The following is an 18,233-nucleotide window of genomic DNA, read 5'->3' as shown; positions in this document are numbered from 1 at the left end:
CTTTTCATTTGAAAATGCTAAACTTGACAGCTTAAACTTAGACAACATTATTAGTGAAGGCACAAGAGACGTTTTATGTTAAATTTAAATCTAAATAAAATGATACATTAAAGCATGAGCTTAATATACATAATTTTAAAATAGTCACCTCTATAGCCAACAGATATCTAGAGGCTTTGATAATTTTTCATTCAATCTTTTTTTCTTTCCCCAGACAAAATACCTATTGATTTTTTAAAAATGAATAAAGAACTATAGGATTTGGCCCTTGAGTTACTAGAAGAGTCATCAGTACTGAAATATAATTCACTATCATACCTTACTCTGAGAACAATAAAGGAGCCATCTTTCATTCCAAGAGCTAGCTGAGATCCATCAGGACTGAAAGATACGCTACGCACAGCTTCTTCCATATTACAGCGAGCAATCAAGGCATGGTCAGCAAGGCTCCATAATCTACACAAAAATTGAGAACCGAAGCACAGTACTTATGATTACAGATGATTTCAACATTATCAACTGCAGAAATGAAATGCCAGCTTCTACAAACTGATCCACAGTAAGTATGCTTACAATCACTGTTTACATTAAGTAATTTTTGTGGCTGAAATGTTTAACTGTGCAGTAAGATCTGTACCCTTCATATGTTATATTTAGTAAACTCACAAAAGTGATCATAGTTTGGTACACAGTGGTGTTTTTAGCATAATGAACCATTACATTAAGTTGAATTCTATGGTTACCCCACATAAGCTAAATGAAGGCCTGTTGAGATAGAAATTGTATTTCAATCATTAAGTGAAATAAGTGGTAAAAAACCCTCCTTCAGTATGAAATCAGTAGGCTCTTGGGCAGATACATGTTTTCTCCCACAAATACTGGTATATGTTAATGTAAAGATCCAGTACATACACTGTCACTCAGTAACTGTACTTGGCTTGATTCATAGGAACATAGAAACTGCCATAGTGGAACAGTGGTCCGTCTAGTCCAATATCCTGTCCCTAACAGCGGCCAGAACCAAATGCCACAGAGGAGGTGCAAGAAATCCTACAATAGGCTATGGGATAACCTGCCTCTGAGAAAATTTCCTCCTAAACTTTACTGAAATTAATTGAAGTAACACTGGCATACAACTGAAGTGTTGGCTCAGAACAGTTATAGAGATTTGGAACACTCTTAAAATGATGTTGGTTTCCTAGAAAAACTTATGGCAGCTGGTGACAAACTTATTTAGAGAGCCAGTGTATCCAGTTTTCTCAGACTCTATAATTACATGATAAAAAAGTACCTCTTAGCATGGGGAAAATACAATCAAACCCTGAAACCTTTTTTTGGAAGTTTTTCCTCTTAATTTGTTTAAATCATTGACTTTTATAAACTGTAACAGGTTCAAGAAATGCTGTTCTCTTGGTAATATTCCAGCTTCTTCTACCATACACCTGATGTTTATTTATTGGACCACATGCTGCTGTCTGCATCCCAGCACAGAAGGAAACAGTTTTGATGTTGGAAGTTTTACAGCAAGTTCAGTACATTTAATGGCAGGAAAAACCACAGATATAAAATAATATTCAAACCAATCCATGTAAAACTTATGATTCTGTATCCATCCCCATCTTATGAATGCAGAAGTAAAGAAACAGAGAGTTTAACCAAGAGACACAGACTATGTGAGCGAGTGCTTCTGCCAAATTGACAGTCACTCGGTGTTTCTACAGTGAAACTGTTGACATTATACCTGCACTACAAAGGAAAATGTGAGGTCCATTGAACAGCTCTAATAAATAATTCTGTGCTGTGCCTCCATTAAAATTCAGCTGGGCCTCATTTAACGATTTTTTTCACTTACCTTTTGTAAAAGAAGCGTTGAGGGCAGAAAACATATTGGGAGGATCAAGGACAGAATTGGAAGAAAGGAACTTGAGACAACAGTTGTAGATGGTGTGTTTGAGGACTTTTGAGGTCAAGGAGAGAAAAGAGGGCAACAGTTTCAGTGTGAGGTGAGTTTCTTTAAAATTGGGGAGACCAAGGTATGCTTATAGAGAAAACCTAATGAGAATGAGAGGTTGAGGAGAAAAGTGAGAGGTGGTGGTGGTTACAGATGGGGCAAGAGAGATAAGGAGACAGAATAAGGGGAGTTACTGGGGCAGAAAGGGGGTTGGAGAAAGAGAGTGGGCAAGAACTCTCAGTTATAAGTGACATCTGAGAAGGAGAGTGCACTAGGAGGTGTGGGTTGAAAGAAGGATGGGAAGATCACATCAGATCCTATCTATTTTTTCTTTGAAAGGAGAGACGCTCATTCTAGATGTATTAAAGATATGTATTCCCTTTAATAAAATATTTCAAATAACATATGGCTTTCTTACTGGACATAATTAATATAAATCAAAACAAAATGGATCAAGAAATGGTGATCTAATTAGTATCAGAAACATTTGAGACAAGCAGGTGGGATTATTTGGAAATGATTTTTTAGGAGAAAAACACTTTGCAATTGCCTTAGGTTGCAGCACACAGATAATGGGTCAGATATGTTGATCTCAGCCACGCCTGTGTAAACCCAAAATACCCCAGTGATAAATAGAGTTGATCTGGGTTTAGTCGAGAGGAGAATCTGGCCCACTAAAGCTGAAGTTATTACTAATGAGGTAGTTTCCAGATCATTTCTCACCCATCAAGGGATGCCTGCTTTTTTCTCATGAACTTGTACAGGTGCTTAACTTTATGCATTATGTATAGTCCTACTAACGTCAGCGGGATTGCTCATGGTACATAAATCTGAAATATATGTAAATCATTGTGAGGTTTGGGCCTTACTTTTAAATTTGGTCATCGAATTTTTAGCTGCAGCGATGCATCAGAATAGTATAATAAAGGGTGGAGAGATCAATTTTAAGAAGTCTAATACGTTCTCTATTATAGTCCCAGGTAACTCTTTCCAGGAGTTCTGGATCTAACTAACAAGTTTAATAATAAACTATTAAAAATCAGATAATTTCATTATCTATTCCATATTATAATGCACAGTTTTCTAACTGGAATTTTAATTTGTCTTAATAAGAAATTACAAGTTTACATAAGAATTACATATACCAAACAAATTTAAAGTTTGGTTAAATTTAAATGGACCAGCCATTTATCAAATTAAAGTGACACAGGTGGATGGGAACCAATTCATTTTTCCATACAGGAGAAAGTAAACATTATTCAGTGGTTACAATGTATGTGAATTTTCTTTTTGTTATGTGATTTATAATTATATTTGTAATAACTTTAAATCCTACATTGCTTTCCTTTAAAAGCTGCATCCCTTTTCTGTTCCCAGATTGTGCTCGCAACTTTAAAATTTACTGCAAAAAATACAACCCAATCAAACCTTACCCAAGCAAATCTCTATTAATAAAAACAGAAATGAAGATCAGGGTGAGATGCTCACCCTGTTCCAGCCCCTTCATGCACAGTAAAATGGCCAACACTGAAGAAAAAGGCCCTAAATGCCCCTGTTCTAGATAGGGGAAAATTCCCCTGGCACAGGCGTTGTGGAGGAAACTGTAAGGCTGCGTCCCATGGATCCCCTGAGAAGCCATGGTGTAGGAGGTTTGCTGAAAGGTGGGCACATCCACAGCGAGGCCATAGACAGCACTACGACTCAGAGGGCAGCCCAAAGAAGCTGCTGTACTTTAGACAGATAACTCTGGAGGCCTAAGTTATACTGGGGGCTTCTCCACTACCTGAAGCAGATTAGGATCAGGAAGGTTCAAAGGCATCTTAAAGCCACCTTAGGTTCCCTTCCTCCTGGCTGCAAGTTATGTGCTGTGCCTCTAAGACACACAGTACAGAATCTTAACCATATTTTCAATAAAGTTAAGAAATGTTTCTATATAAATATTTTTACTGAAATACAGAACAGAAAATATTTTAATTCCTTGAGATCATTCAAGTATTTTACATGCAGGGGTCTTGCTCTCAGTTGCTTTGCCTAGCCTCATGGTGACCCTCTGCAGACAGCAGGACCAATTGTGGGGAAAGTTCTGCTCAGCCATTGTAGCCCGAGTATGAAGCATACTCTCACTCTACGGGGATGGGACCATAAGTGCTGTGAGCGAATGGAGCATGCTTAGTATAGATGGAATATTTGGGGACTTCAGCTGCCAAACACTGACAAGTCTCTACTGAGCTTGTGAGAGGTACAACTTTTCAGAGGTATCTAACTTGGCCAAACTTGCACAAATTCTCACATGGATGGAAGAAAATACACCCTTGAGACTGCTCTCTTGCAAAATTTAAAGTCTGCTCCAAAGCATACAGGAAAGGAACTTTTCAATAAATTGGTTGTAGGAATTTTTTGCTGAAGTGTACAATACAATGTATTTTTTCCTCACCTTTTTCTCTGACATAGTTAATCTGTGTTAACCAAAATTTTTGGAAAATTTCAGCCTGAGGCAGACACCTGGCATGAAAAATTTCAGCCTGAATTATTTAAGTTTAGCAAAGTTAGAAACAGCTAATATATAATGGTCTTATAAGGGAAACCGTCAAGTACCTGCACCACAGTGATTTATGTAGATGTTAGCTTTTTATTTCATGTAAATAATGTATGTAGATATTAGCTTTCTTATTTCATGTCCTCCACTGTCTAGTAATTTTGTGTGTGGTTCTAAACTTGATGTACCGGTACACTGGATCCAGGATTTGATCCAAAGAGATAAATCCAAAACCACAGCACTTTAGGTGCTGTTTATTCTGTATGTTTTCCCAATAACTCATTACTTTTTTAAATCATTTGAGAAACGTGAGCATTGTAAGAGTGAAGTAACAAACATGAGTAAAAGCACTGATGCTCTGAAATCCACAGTTATCACTCTGAAGGGTAATGAATAAGTTCTAATTGTAGTGTGTACGAAAAAGAAATTGGACCTCATCCATTATTTTGGGAAATGGGGCCCAAGTCGTTTAATACACTCATAAGCACAATGGAAAAATGTGACAATATCAATGATTAAATATGTTAGGCTAATGCCTTCCATTTTAGCCATAGACAGAAATGAAATTCAGCATGCTTTAAACCTACATTTTATAGGCAATTTCTGATGGGTTTTACATGATTTATGGAATATAAACATAAGGGCTGATTCAAATGTATGGCTGCAAGGAAATAAGTAGAAAAAATACCATCTTAATTAAGGTTAACTGATGGCTTTACACTTTCACAAGAAATTATTGCAATTCCTTACTCACCACTAAATCTATTTTTAAAGAAATGACAAACATTTCAAAAAGAATATTGGTTAAAAATGGTTGTGTTAAAAGTGCATGACTGATTGAATATGTAGCAGTAAATGAGCTCCAGTCTTACCGTACGGATCGATCATCGCTGCCTGTGACAGCCAAAGACTTCTTTGGATGGACTGCCAGGGCCCAGAGCTCCCCTTCACAATGACCCTGCATTATCAGCATTGGTTTATCTCTTTCTCTCACTATCACCTCAAATATTTCACTGTCCTGTGTCCCTGCTAAAAGTCTGTCTGCTTTCCAACAAACACTTCGGATGGACAAACCTGACAAGGAACAGAGTAATCTTAGGTTACCAGTAATAATGAGACAAGGTATCCAACATAATAGAGAATAGAAATTTTAAAAATTTATTTATAACAACCATATTTTGAACTTACATAGTATCGTCAGTCTGAAGATTCGACACTTTATAGCTTATCTAGTTATAAAGCTAAATAAAAAGCTGTAATTGCACTTCTATGAGGTAAGCAAATATAATTTTCCCCATTTTACAAATAAGGAAGTTGAGACACTGGGAGATGCAGGGGCAATCCTGAACACAGGTTCACCTGTGTTAAAACTTGTGGGAAATTTAGATTAGGTTACGCTCCTGTGACTGGAACTCTTTTAACCATCTTTTTCATTATACTTGCTTTTTAAGCAGGCTTACCCCTCACTTTAAATCCAAATATACATCTGTATCATGGTCAGGCTGAGAGTTCATATTTATTGTAAATTATTTACACCATAGTTTCTCAACCTGTGGTATGCGTACCCCTGGGGGTATGTGAGACACAGGCAGGGGGTACTCAGGAAAAACAAAGAGAAGGGGAGGCGGGCAGCAGCTGCCGACTTCTGGGGAAGCCTAGCAGCAGTAGCTGCCCAATTCCCACCCAGCCCCCGGCTTCTGGGGAAGGCGGGCGGCAGCCCACCCGCTTCCTGCCCCGTCACAGCTCCCAGCTGGGAGGCAGGCGGCAGGCACCACAGTCCCGAAGCCGGGCTGCAGCTGCCCGCTTCCTGCCCTGTCACAGCTCCCAGCTGGGAGGTAGGCGGCAGCCCCCCACTTCCCGCCAGGTCACAGCTCCCAGCTGCTACAGTCGCCTGCTTCCCACCTGGTCCCAGCTGCGAGGTAGGCGGCAGCCGCCGGCTTTTCGGGAAGGCGTGCGACAGCCATCTGCTTCCCGCCAGGTCATAGCTCCCAGCTGGGAGGCAGGCAGCAGCCACTAGCTTCTGGGGGAGGCAGGCGGCAGCCACCCATGTCCCGCTGGGTCCCAGCTCCCGGGTGGGAGCCCGGTGGCAGCCTCCTGCGTCTTGGGAGCTGGGCTTGCAGCTGGGTGGCAGCCACCCGCGCCCGGCTCCGAGCTGAGGGACAGCCTCCAGTGCCCTGGCTTGAAGACTGGCAGCAGCTGTCTGCCCACATCCCTGGGTCCCAGCCGGCGCGGAAGCCTCCTCTGCCCCAGCTCGGATTGGGTGGCAGTTGCCCACCTCGGAGTGGGTGGCAGTCAGGCAGCAGCTGCCTGCAACTTGCCCAGGTGGCAGCCCACCTCCCTGGCTCAAAGCCCAGGGCCCAGAAAACTTGTCAATTTCACTGCTCTAGCTGAGCAGTGAAATTGACAACTATGACAGCCCCAGATTTCACCAGTTTAAAAATGTTAAGAGGGGCCCACACTGTGTGATTTGTCCCAGGCCTCACCCCACTAGGGACGGCCATGGGGAACGCTGCTATCCACTCTGGGCTGCTAGTGCCTGCTCATACCTCAAAAGCTCACACTTGTGTGAGGAGAACACCACGTGACCCCTGCCATCAGGCCATAGTGATTGGCTGGTGTTGACCTTTGTTCCTAGCATGGAGGAAGGGAAGGAGGAAGGAGAGGAGAGAGATCAGGGGGTTTTGTGATCTGCCACAGCCACACAGCATTGCAGAACTCAGAACTCTCCTGCTTTATGAGAAATACAGTCGTCCAGGAGTAAAGGGGAAAAAGACTGTTTCTCAGAGTTTAAGCACATGTCAGTTTGCTGTAGTTTCCACTTTTAGTGTTTGAATGTAACTGGGCTTGTGTTACTGTTTTAATTTTACTGATTGTGAGGGTGTCAAAATGGATCATTTTCTTGTAAAAAGAAAGACTTCAGATTTAGAAGAAAGTAGTTCCCATTCAAATGTGGACCAAGTGTTGGATCCAGAGGATTGTGTTTCGGGGGGAAAAAAACCATCAGTAGTGAAAGTACAAAATCTTCACAGGGTTCATAAAGCACGTAGCTACGGTCCCAGTTATCTGGCTTTCGGGTTTACAACAGAGGTATACCTCCATTACCACTTTGTGTGATCTGCAGTGAGACATTGTCTAATCACTGTATGAAGCCTTCCCTTTTGAAAAGGCACCTTCAAACAAAACATCCTGAAGGACAAATCAATAGATTTTTTCACAAGAGAATGTGAAAGTTGGACAAAATCAAGTGCTGCTATGAAATTGTACTCTGCGATCCTTAAACAAGCTCTACAAGCTTTGTTTGAAATCGCACACATGGTGGCAAAAACGAAGAAACCACATACCACTGCTGAGAACCTTGTCATTCCTGCTGCTATCAGAATTGCTGAAATCATGTTTGGCAAAACAGAAGTAGATAAAATTAAAACCATCCCACATTCAAATGACACCATGACAAGAAGAATTGATGACATGGCAGAAGACATAATTAAACTAATTTCAGAAAAAATCATCCAGAAAAAACAGTTCACTTTACAGATTGATGAATCTATGGATGTAGCCAACTATGCACAACTGATGGTTTGTCAGATACATTGATGATGAAGACAAGCAAGGAATAGAGGAACAAATATATGGCTGCAAAGAATTGGACACAAGAACAACAGGAGAGGACATTTTTAAGATCTTAAATGAGCACATTGTAAAAAATGGATTGTCATGGGCGTGGTGTGTGTCTGTATGCACAGATGGAGCAGCAGCAATGGTAAGTCGATGAAGTGATCTTGTTGCTCGCTTAAAAACTATAAATCCTTCAATCAAGTGGAACCATTGTATTATCTATAGACAGGCACTGGCTGAAAAGTAGTTGAATGAAGATTTAACAACGTGCTAGGAATGGCCGTGAAAACAGTAAACTTCATAGAAGTGCGGGCTCTGAATTCACGTCTTTTCTGATCGCTGTGCCATAACATGGGATCGGAACATATTACTGTACTTCTTCACACTGGAGTTCGGTGGTGGTCATGTGGAAGGTTGTTGAATCGCCTGTTCGAGTTGAGATATGAAGTTACTGTCTTTCTCAGAGATATGAAATCTGACTTCTTACAGCATTTTGATGATGAAGTATGGATTTGCAAATTAGCCTATCTTTGTGACATTTTTGATAAAATCAATAACTTGAACCTTCAGCTTCAAGGATACAACACAAATATATTTATCTTGCATGACAAAGTAAGAGCTTTTAGAAAAAAGTTGAAGTTCTGGAAAAATTGAGCTTTATGTGGAAATTTTGTTTCATTTTCACAGCTCTCAGAATTCTGTGAAGAAAATGAAATCACTCTGAATGAAGGTGTGAAAGAAAATATTAAAGAACACTTGGTAAATTTGGAGTCAAACTTTGAACATTATTTCCCTAATGTTGAAGAGCATGAAGATCCACAGAAACTGTGGAGTTTGAATCCATTTAATGACAGCGCTATTGAACAAGCAGGGATTCCAGAAAGCATGAAGGAAAAACTTTCTGAGCTTTGCACGGACAGTACATTGCAGAGGATGCAGAGCATGGGACTGGGTGACATCCCTGCATTTTTGGCAGAAAATGAAACGGGAATACCTACAGCTGAGAATCATGGCTCTCACAGTGCTTCTCCCATTTGCCTCAACATATTTGTGTGACACCAGTTTCTTGCACTTGACTGGGCTAAAATGTAAAATAAAAAATTGTTTGTGCCTGGAAAATGATCTGATAGTAGCAATAAGTAGTTTAAAACTGAGATTTGGAATGCTTATGTCATCCAAACAGGCCCAAGTTTCTCATTAAATCCAGCTCTTACAAGAACTCATTTTTATGTTATTTTGTTAAAACTAGCAAAAAGTTCAGCCCAGTTCCACATTTGTAGTACAATTCTAGAGGGGGACTATCAGTTCCAGTCACAAAGATACCTATGTTCAGAGAGTTTTATTAATATAAATGTTTGAGTTATATTGTTTTTACTGTTCTATAATTTTTATGATTCACGTGTTATTTTGTTTAAAAAACTGTTGTAAAATTCAATAAAAAAGAATAAATCTTACATTCTGAATTATTGTATGCCTATTTGTGTGTGTGTGTGTGTGTGTACACCTCCATGTCTGTCTGCATGTGCGTGTGCAACATGCATGTTGCTCCATGTGTCTGACTACGTCCTTATGTCTTTTTATCTCTGAACTACAGGTCAAACACTCCCTTCACCCACTGCCACCACAGTACTCCTGCAGACATACCCTTTTTAGAAAAAGAGCACCCACAATCTTCCCTCTTGACCTCCTTCCCTGTCTCTCTCTCTCTCTCTCTCATACACCCTCTTTTCCTGTCTCTCTCTCTCACCCCTTCCTCCTCTCAAATCTATGGCAAAAAATTTAGCGTGCCGCACATTGCGTGGTGCTTTATATCCCTCAGCATTGGCATGCCACTCAAAGCCTCCTACCTTTGGCCAACATCACCTCTAGCCCAGGTACATACTTGAGTTGTGCACCCCTGGTTTAAAAGTGGTAACCCTACCCACACAGATCTGACATCTATCATATCTATCACATCTGTCATAGAGGTTTTTAAGCTGCGGCTTGACAAAACCCTCGCTGGGATTATTTAGCTGAGGTTTGTCCTGCTCTGAGCAGGGGGTTGGACTAGATGACCTCCTGAGGTCCCTTCCAACTCTATGATTCTATGATATCACGGCCTTATATACTCAACCCTTCTTCCAACATATAGCTCCCATTAGTCTGTAAATATAAAATCCCATGGAAAATTGAGTGTTGGGGTACTTATTAAAATTTTCAGAAGTTAGGGGGTACTTGCTACTTAAAAGGTTGAGAAACACTGATTTACACGAGTAATAGTGAATCATGAATCAGGCAATAGAATTTATTATAAAAATTAAGTAATTGATTCCACATAATTGTAAGTCTCTACTTTTGGGTCTGACTCTCCATTCACCTCAGTGTAAACTGGGAATAACTCCAGTCAAAAGAGTTATACTGCTGTAAAACTAGTACAAAGGAAAGGATAATCAGGCCATATTTGGGTTTTGGGAGGTTGAGAGGAATGCATATATCTTTACAGTTTATTCATAATTTTCTATAGTTTTAACCTAGTGATTAGTTACATTTATTTTTTTATTTTGATGTCAAGCCTAACATTATAATCAGATTTCATGCTGACATTTTTTTTAATATGCAATATTTTTGCTAATTTGTGGAGCTGCCTATATATATTCACAACATTTGATTCTTTTTTAACCTGAGCAACTGCTCTAAATGAATTTATATAAAGTCATTTCTTTTTTAAGAACTGTAAGTGATGGATTTTATTTGATCTGGAAAATGTTTAATCATTTCTATCTCTAGGATACCAACAGTGTCTGTATTAATAAAGTACATATGAATGAACACTACAGATTAGTTAATCTCATTGCAGGCAGACTTTGGCATCTGCTTTATCCGAACAGACTCCTTTCTACTGTATAAACAGATGTGCCATGTCCTAGAAATATGCAAATAAAAGTGATTTCAACCTCAAAATATCATCATAAGCATTAGTCACTGAAAACTTAACAAAGAAATAAATCACTAATTTACTGGGTCTGGGTTTAAGTTTCAGATCATTCAGTTCACTGTTTATTCTCCAAGTTTATTATGCCAACTCTTTTACATGCACAACTTCTGATGCTATTTGTTTTTAAAGTGAAAATAAAAATGTGCAGTAGTTCATACTATTCTAGTCAATGATTTAGGATTAATAAGGTGAGTTACTGAACGATGGATAAAATTTTCACACATCACATGCCCAAGTGACTTAGGAGTCTAAATGCCATTTTCAAAAGTGACAGTCATTTGGAAGCCCAAGTCCCATTGACTGCTAAGTGTCTAAGTAACTTTTCAAAATGGGACTTAGGTTACTTAAAGTTAGGCACTTTTGAAAATTTTACACTATCATTTCAGGTTGGTAGTGTCATTATCCATCAAGTTTTAGTTCTGATTATTGATCAGGGCACAGAAGTGAATGAGTACAGACACAGCAATGGATTTGAAGTGGCAGGCCATAACTTTATTAAATTTAACATCAAAGACGAATGCTATCCGCCCTCATTTTACCATAGCAAACATTTAAGTGGGTCCATTGTAGAGTTAATAGGACTCCTGTCATATAGCCTGTAACTCAGGTTAGACTCTCTATGGCCTACCCCTAGAATTCAGCTCACTCTACTGAATTATCTCATTCTTCTCCATGAAGGAGACAAAAGGTACCAAAGAGGGATCTTAGTCTGCAAAGACTTCAGGTCTTCCCTTTTCCCATAGGCCCAAGGTTCACCTGAAAAATCCTGTCTTTATTTCTGGGTGCTGGCCCTTTTCTATTCACAGAGGACACCCACCACAAGTTGTGACAAACTAAATATTCATACAATTGTTAATATTAAATTTCTAAATCCTACTCCGATTTAACTTCTGTGTCTGTGAGACTTGAGTTTTTTTATTTTTTGTCTTCCTATCAGGCCTCAGCCAATATGGCCCCTAAAAACAAGTGATTGGTCAGACCCACAGCATCCTAACACTACTGTTCCTATACTATATAACCATAGTGGTTTCAGCTAAAATGGGGAAAGAGACTCAAGAAACCCAAGGGTTTAAATTAATGATTGTGGGAAGCACTGACTCCTTGGCAGAGGAGAATGCTATGGGAGGAGGGGCCTATGCCTGCATACACTCCCCCTTTCATTCTAAAGCACGGGTGAGCAAACTTTTTGGCCTGAGGGCCACATCTGAGTATAAAAATTGTATGGCAGGCCATTAATGCTCCGGGAGCAGCTCAGTCAGGGCACTGCTGAGCACACATGGTGGGAGAAGGGTGGTGGGAAAAGGGCGAGGCCAGGAGGGGGAAACAGCTGCCACACTCCAGCCAGGGCGCTGCTGGGCCCACATGGTGGGAGAGGGGTGGGTGGAAGGGACGGGACTGGGAGGGGGGAGCGGCTGCTGCGCTCTGGGCAGAGTGTTGCTGGGCCCACGTGGTGGGAGAGGGAGCAATTGCTGCCGCAATGCACAGTCTGTTTCGCAACCTTTCCGCAGACCACTTGAATGGAGCTTGCGGACCGGACCACTGGTTGATCTGGAGGGCCTGACAGGCTCAAACAGGCCGTAGGCGGCCTGCAGGCCATAGTTTGCCCACCCCGGTCTAAAACTATGGTGTACCTGGAAGATCCAATCAAGCCGCCCACCCTTTAAACCAGGTGTGTAACATTACAGATACTTTAATGTTTACTGAATTTCCAGTCTGGATTTTTCTTATGTTGCCCAATCTGAAAATCCCTGAAATCAACTTCTTGACCCTGCCTTACATAGAACATAGAGACTCTAGGCTCAGTTTTGTAAAGTTAAGCTCTTCACTTAGGTGGCCCAGTACTGTATTTGGACATTTAAATACCCATTAGGGCATGTCCATTTTTAACATAGTAAGTACCAATCTGAAGAACTAAATTGGGATTGGGTGTCAATTTAGGTGTCTAAATGAGAAGATTAGGGCTCTCCATCTCAATATCTCCGTCATGAGAAGAAAGCCTGCAGACAAATATGTAGAGAGGAAACTGCAAGAAGATCTGCTGACTTTTCCCTTTAGCTGATCTAGCCAAGGTAGAACACTTTAAAAGAAGACAATAATAATTTGATAGCGTTTTCTGTTTGCTGGCCTGCTTTAGTAAATTATCAAAAATCGGTAACTTCTCTAGTGGGAAGAAGTATGGGAGGATGAAATGAATGAATGAAAAATCAAATTGCCATGTTAAAACAAAGTCAATCCCAGCTACAGATTTTATAATAAAATAATACTTAAATAAAATGTAGTTGAATATTGGTAGAAAAATTGCTTGCCAGTAAAATTCCCAGTATGAATAAAACATATGTATTAGCATATTCTGATGTTCCCTTGAAAGGGATAAAAGAATGTTCATGCCTTCTGTCTTGCCAACTTCCAAAGATGATGAAGATGATTTAGTCTGTGCCTTCTGTACATTATCTAGGAAATGGTTCAAGCTCAAAACTTACAACACCCTCTTCCTAAAGGGCACCAAAATCAGCACAGAGAATGGAGTTAGACTCATTGACTTTAATATCTGAAGGGACCATTATGATCATCTAGTCTGACCTCCTGCACAATGTAGGCCACAGAACCTCACCCACTCCTGTAATAGACCCCTAACCTAAGATTGAGTTACTGAAGTCCTCAGATAATGATTCAAGATACAGAGAATCCACCAGCAAGTGACCCATGCCCCATACCACAGAGGAAGGTAAAAAAAAACCCAGGACTTCTGCCAATCTGCACTGGGGTAAAATTCCTTTCCGACCCCAAACATGGCAACCAGTTAAACCCTGAGCATGTGGGCAAGACTCACCAGCCAGACACCTGGAATGTGTGGTAACATATCTGTAACAATTACACCTATTAACAGTCTGTGAAGAGAAAGCAAGCAGGTATCCTTAGGTAACCTGTCTGTGCTAGGAAATACACAGGATGCAGGAAACTATGTTACCTAAAAATACCGTGGTCAGAAGGGAGAGGGATTTGTGTCTCCACCCCAAGAGAGGCAACAGATGGAGAGCTGGAAGCCTGAGACTGGATGCCTTGGCTGGACTACTGAAGAGAAATACAGGTGCAGTTGCCCTGAACTCTGACAGTGTCATTCCTACCATGGAAGAGTTGTGGTATACTGTAGAAAGGGAATGGCTAATCAGTTAGTATGTGCAAAACAATTTACAAATTCTTCACAGTACTTTAGTGACAAATTATCTGTAGCTCTTCTCATGCGCTAAAATTATTATTTAGGAGTCTGCCTGTTATTAGAAATCAGTTTGCACAGATACATTTCTTCTTACTTAGTCTACATGATTATGTTCATGGACAGAACCCCTTTAAACAAATCATTTTCTTCCAATGGAACAGCTGTAGTGTAATTCAGAATTTATTGGCTTGCTTAAGTAAGATTTCTAGTCTTTGTTGCTGCCATCTAAATACAGAGTGACAAAACCTGTTCTGGTTTCGGAAAAACAAATTTAAAATACGAATGGTTCTAATGCTATTTTATCTGAACCCCAAAAGTTCAGGAGGGAAAGTGTTAGGTAAATGTTTCTAATTTTAGATTATTGCTACTCGGAAGTCACTTAATTTGTTATTTACTAATAAAAAGAATTATATTAACATTCACATTTACCTTTAAGTGGAAACTGAGATCATTGTTTGCTCTGAAAATGGAATTTTGTACTAATTAGCCTTGTCTTGTAAGGAGACAGTAAGAATTAGCATTCCTAGTCTACTTCCCTGTCATTTTGCTGTTGCTATGTAATTTTTTTCTGAATTTAGTTGCTCTCCTCTAAGTGTTCTGTATCCTTTAACATTTAACAGATGGTAGAGGTAATGGCATCAAATAAGTATAATTTAATAGCAACTCTAATGTGAGTTTTCCTTCTTTTAGCAAAGGAAGTTTAAATAACTTAACTTACTCCAAGATCAAAATGCATTCTTCAGACCACCTGCAGAAGGACAGTAAGATGGTCTCTGCAGATAGCACATTAGGAATAGATGACCTTTATAAATAAATTATGGCTTCTTAATGATATTTATTATTTTGAAGCAATAATTTTCTGCAGAGAATTCTCTTAACTCAGTAAATTCAGAGACAAAACAGGCACATGCCAGAAAGTTCATGGGCAGCAAGCAGAGCACAGGACAGAAATGTATTATTCCTATATTGGAGTTTCCAAAATATGGAGCCTGCTTCACAGTGCCACTTCAAGGGGAACCAAAGAGGCTGACTGTTTGTGTGTGTGCATTCCAATAGCCAACAATGGCCTCTATGTACAGCTCTACATATAGGTTATTCTTAATTTTATTAGGAACAGACTGCAAGAGGGGCAGTTCTCAGGCAGAATACAATAATGCTTTACCATAGTTTTAGCATTTGGTGGTTCTGTTTTTTCTTTATATCAGAGTTGGCCTTCTTGAATTCTTAAGGCCAGATCTGTCAAAGGGTTCAGGATTTGCCCACTCCTTGGTTTTTGTTTTTTTAAAATTTTTTAGAAAGTGTTTCTTGGAATTTGAGTACTTCAGAAATTGATTATAAGTTGATATAAATACTAATAGCAGTTTCTATAGATTATTTCTGTGGAAATGGACATTAGTCATTAAAATATCAGCTGCCAAAAATGCATGAAGGCAGAATTGAGTCAGCAAACATACTGTGCTGACAGGGTCCATTTGAGAGCTTTAAAAGCTAAAAAGTATGCATACAGAGCTCAATTCCAGCTTTGAGAACTAGAGGGGAACTTTGAGAACAAGCTAAGGGGACTTGCTGGAGCAACCACAAAGTAGTGACTGGAGGCATTTTGCTTGTCGGAAGTGGGACTAGATGCAGCAAAAAGTTATACATTTTACAAGTGTCAGAACAAATGACTTACCTCATTGAAATAATATAAGGAAATAACAAACAAACATACTGACCAGTTGTGACAAGATAAAAGTTCAGAAAATAGAAAAGGTATAGACATTCATGATAACTATAAAGTTTCTAAGAAAAAAAATGGTTATCCTTCTTACTGACCTGCTGATGATTCCAATAACAATGTTAATATAGAACAGGATTCTGAAAATGTAAATTAAGAACTGGAGGAATATGTGAAAGCTGATTATCAGAACTGGCATCCTTAAATCAAAATGGAATTGTATAGCTTCCAGAAGATAAAATGGCCTCACTTTCAGAGATATTGGCCTCAACAGAAACTATGGATGCCCAGCATTTATGCAAATCAAGCCATAAATCTATAAAAATTAAGGAGAGGAGTATGGCATATGGAGCTTTAAAAATTGTGGCAACACTCTTTGGTTACAGCACCTTTCAGGTGTGGAACCTTCTGAGGTGTAGAGTTTAAAAGATTGTCAACTGGTAACAGTTGCAGTTAAAGTTGGTTGAAGACTGAATCTAAGAATGAAGCTGATCTAAATGCAGTTTACAAACAAAGATCATTTCACTGTGCTGGATTAGTTTGTTCTTTATTTTTTGTTCTGCTCAAATTAAATGATTGTAATCAAAGCTTTAAAGGTATGACTGATTTCCAGAGCTATGCAGTATTGTGGGTGGAAGTATTTTGCCTCCAACAGGCAGAATGTCTCTGAAAGAAGTGCATTTAGATGCAAAAAATATTATGATCAAAATTTTCAAAAGCAGCCTTTAATTCATAGTGGACCTCAATTTTTGTGAGCCTACTCACCATACTGAATATCCACAGCTCCATATGAGTCCAATAAGATTTTCAGGTGCTCAGCATCTCTGAATATCAGGCTCCAGTGCTCTCAAATTCAGAACCCAAAATTAAAGTCCACTTTTGAAAATGTAGATCTGTACATTAAAAAAAAAATGCAGTGTGCTCCCTCCATCACCAGCCTTAAACACTCCCAAGTACCCTGGAGAGTCTGTGCTATAACCTAGCTCCTCATACCTCTTTTCAGAATATTGAACATATTGAATATTTTAAGAGTCAGACTGACTGGCTTCCCTTCCCCCCTCTTGTGCTCAGAAAGCACGAGTAATTTCATTCTCACACTTTTTTGTGTTGAGAATACCTTTATATATCATGTAGTGATACTTCCACAGCATGGAAAAATGACTACAAAGCACCCTTCTGTTTTTACTATGGAATATGAAAACTGTTACAAAGATATTAAAAAGCATTATTGTCAAATCAATTCAGTTTAAAAATCTGTATATAGTCTATCAGGTCTGGTAAAATTTAACAGTGTGCAGAGGCATTAACACTTTATATTGTATTAAAATGTAATATTCATTATCCAAAATATATCAAAATCTACTAACAAATAATTGTATTACCTTTGTATCCTTGTTCAGTCTCCCTGAGATCAATTTTAGTTATTGGCTTGAAATCGGTGTCCCATAACCGAATACAACCATCTCGCCCACCAGTGGCAAAACCTTCCTCACAAGGATACATGCTAAAAATTCCAGCCTGTTAATCAATAGTTTTGAAAGTTGATTACAGTTTAAACATAAAAACAAATCCAAGTGAGTTTGAGTAGCCTCTTGTTAAAGGCCAAACTATTAAGAACTGTTAGATAGTACTGTTTAGAAGGCAAGATGTTTGCCACTCAGAAAACAAACCAAACACACACAGATGACAGTTTATTTCAAGTGCTCTCTTATCAATCTATTGATTGTGAATTATAATGGAACTTTTGTATAAATACCATACAGATGGCATACATATGTGACTGTAAATTAAATTTAATGAATGTTGTTACAAAAGAGTATTAAGTAAACAATGGGCCACTTACAATAAACTGTCACCCAGAAGAAACAAAAACAAGCAAACAATTGATATAAATATTCTTACAGGTGCAGAGATGGCTCAGACAATGTTTCATGAATTCAGTTCAGCCATCATTTGGAATCTGACTGAAACTGAAAGAGTGTGAATTTCATTTTCTTTGTGGGCACAAAAAGTATCTACAGTAGTTTAAATTGCTTTTTCACTTTTGAAAGGGCAAAATTTACATTATGGATTACCATGTTCTTTTACATTTACAGTACTTGTTAGAATGCATACTGATACGTCATCCACCTTGTCTCTACTGTAATATCTTTTATTGGACCAACTTCTGTTGGTGAGAGAGAGAAGCTTTCAAGCTTACATAGAGCTCTTCGTCAGGTTTGG

At 39.1% G+C, this 18,233-nt stretch overlaps 1 protein-coding gene across 1 annotated transcript in view; it reads right to left on the bottom strand.

Moving 5' to 3' along the window:
- The window catches only part of EML6 (EMAP like 6), a 246,867-nt gene that overhangs the window by 109,576 nt on the left and 119,058 nt on the right, over positions 1-18,233 (bottom strand). Inside the window, exons 7-9 of the mRNA XM_067565157.1 lie at positions 17,393-17,528; positions 5,360-5,561; positions 319-456 (exon numbers count right to left, since the gene is read on the bottom strand). Of these exons, the coding sequence (XP_067421258.1) occupies positions 319-456; positions 5,360-5,561; positions 17,393-17,528 (476 nt within the window). The remainder of the gene's footprint in view (positions 1-318; positions 457-5,359; positions 5,562-17,392; positions 17,529-18,233) is intronic.

This window comes from Emydura macquarii, unplaced genomic scaffold (assembly GCF_026122565.2).
Source record: "Emydura macquarii macquarii isolate MOO-44397 ecotype Brisbane River unplaced genomic scaffold, CSIRO-AGI_Emac_v2 contig_2676, whole genome shotgun sequence".
In the NCBI taxonomy this organism is placed as follows: Eukaryota; Metazoa; Chordata; order Testudines; family Chelidae; genus Emydura; species Emydura macquarii.
This window is presented reverse-complemented; position numbering and strand designations above follow the sequence as displayed.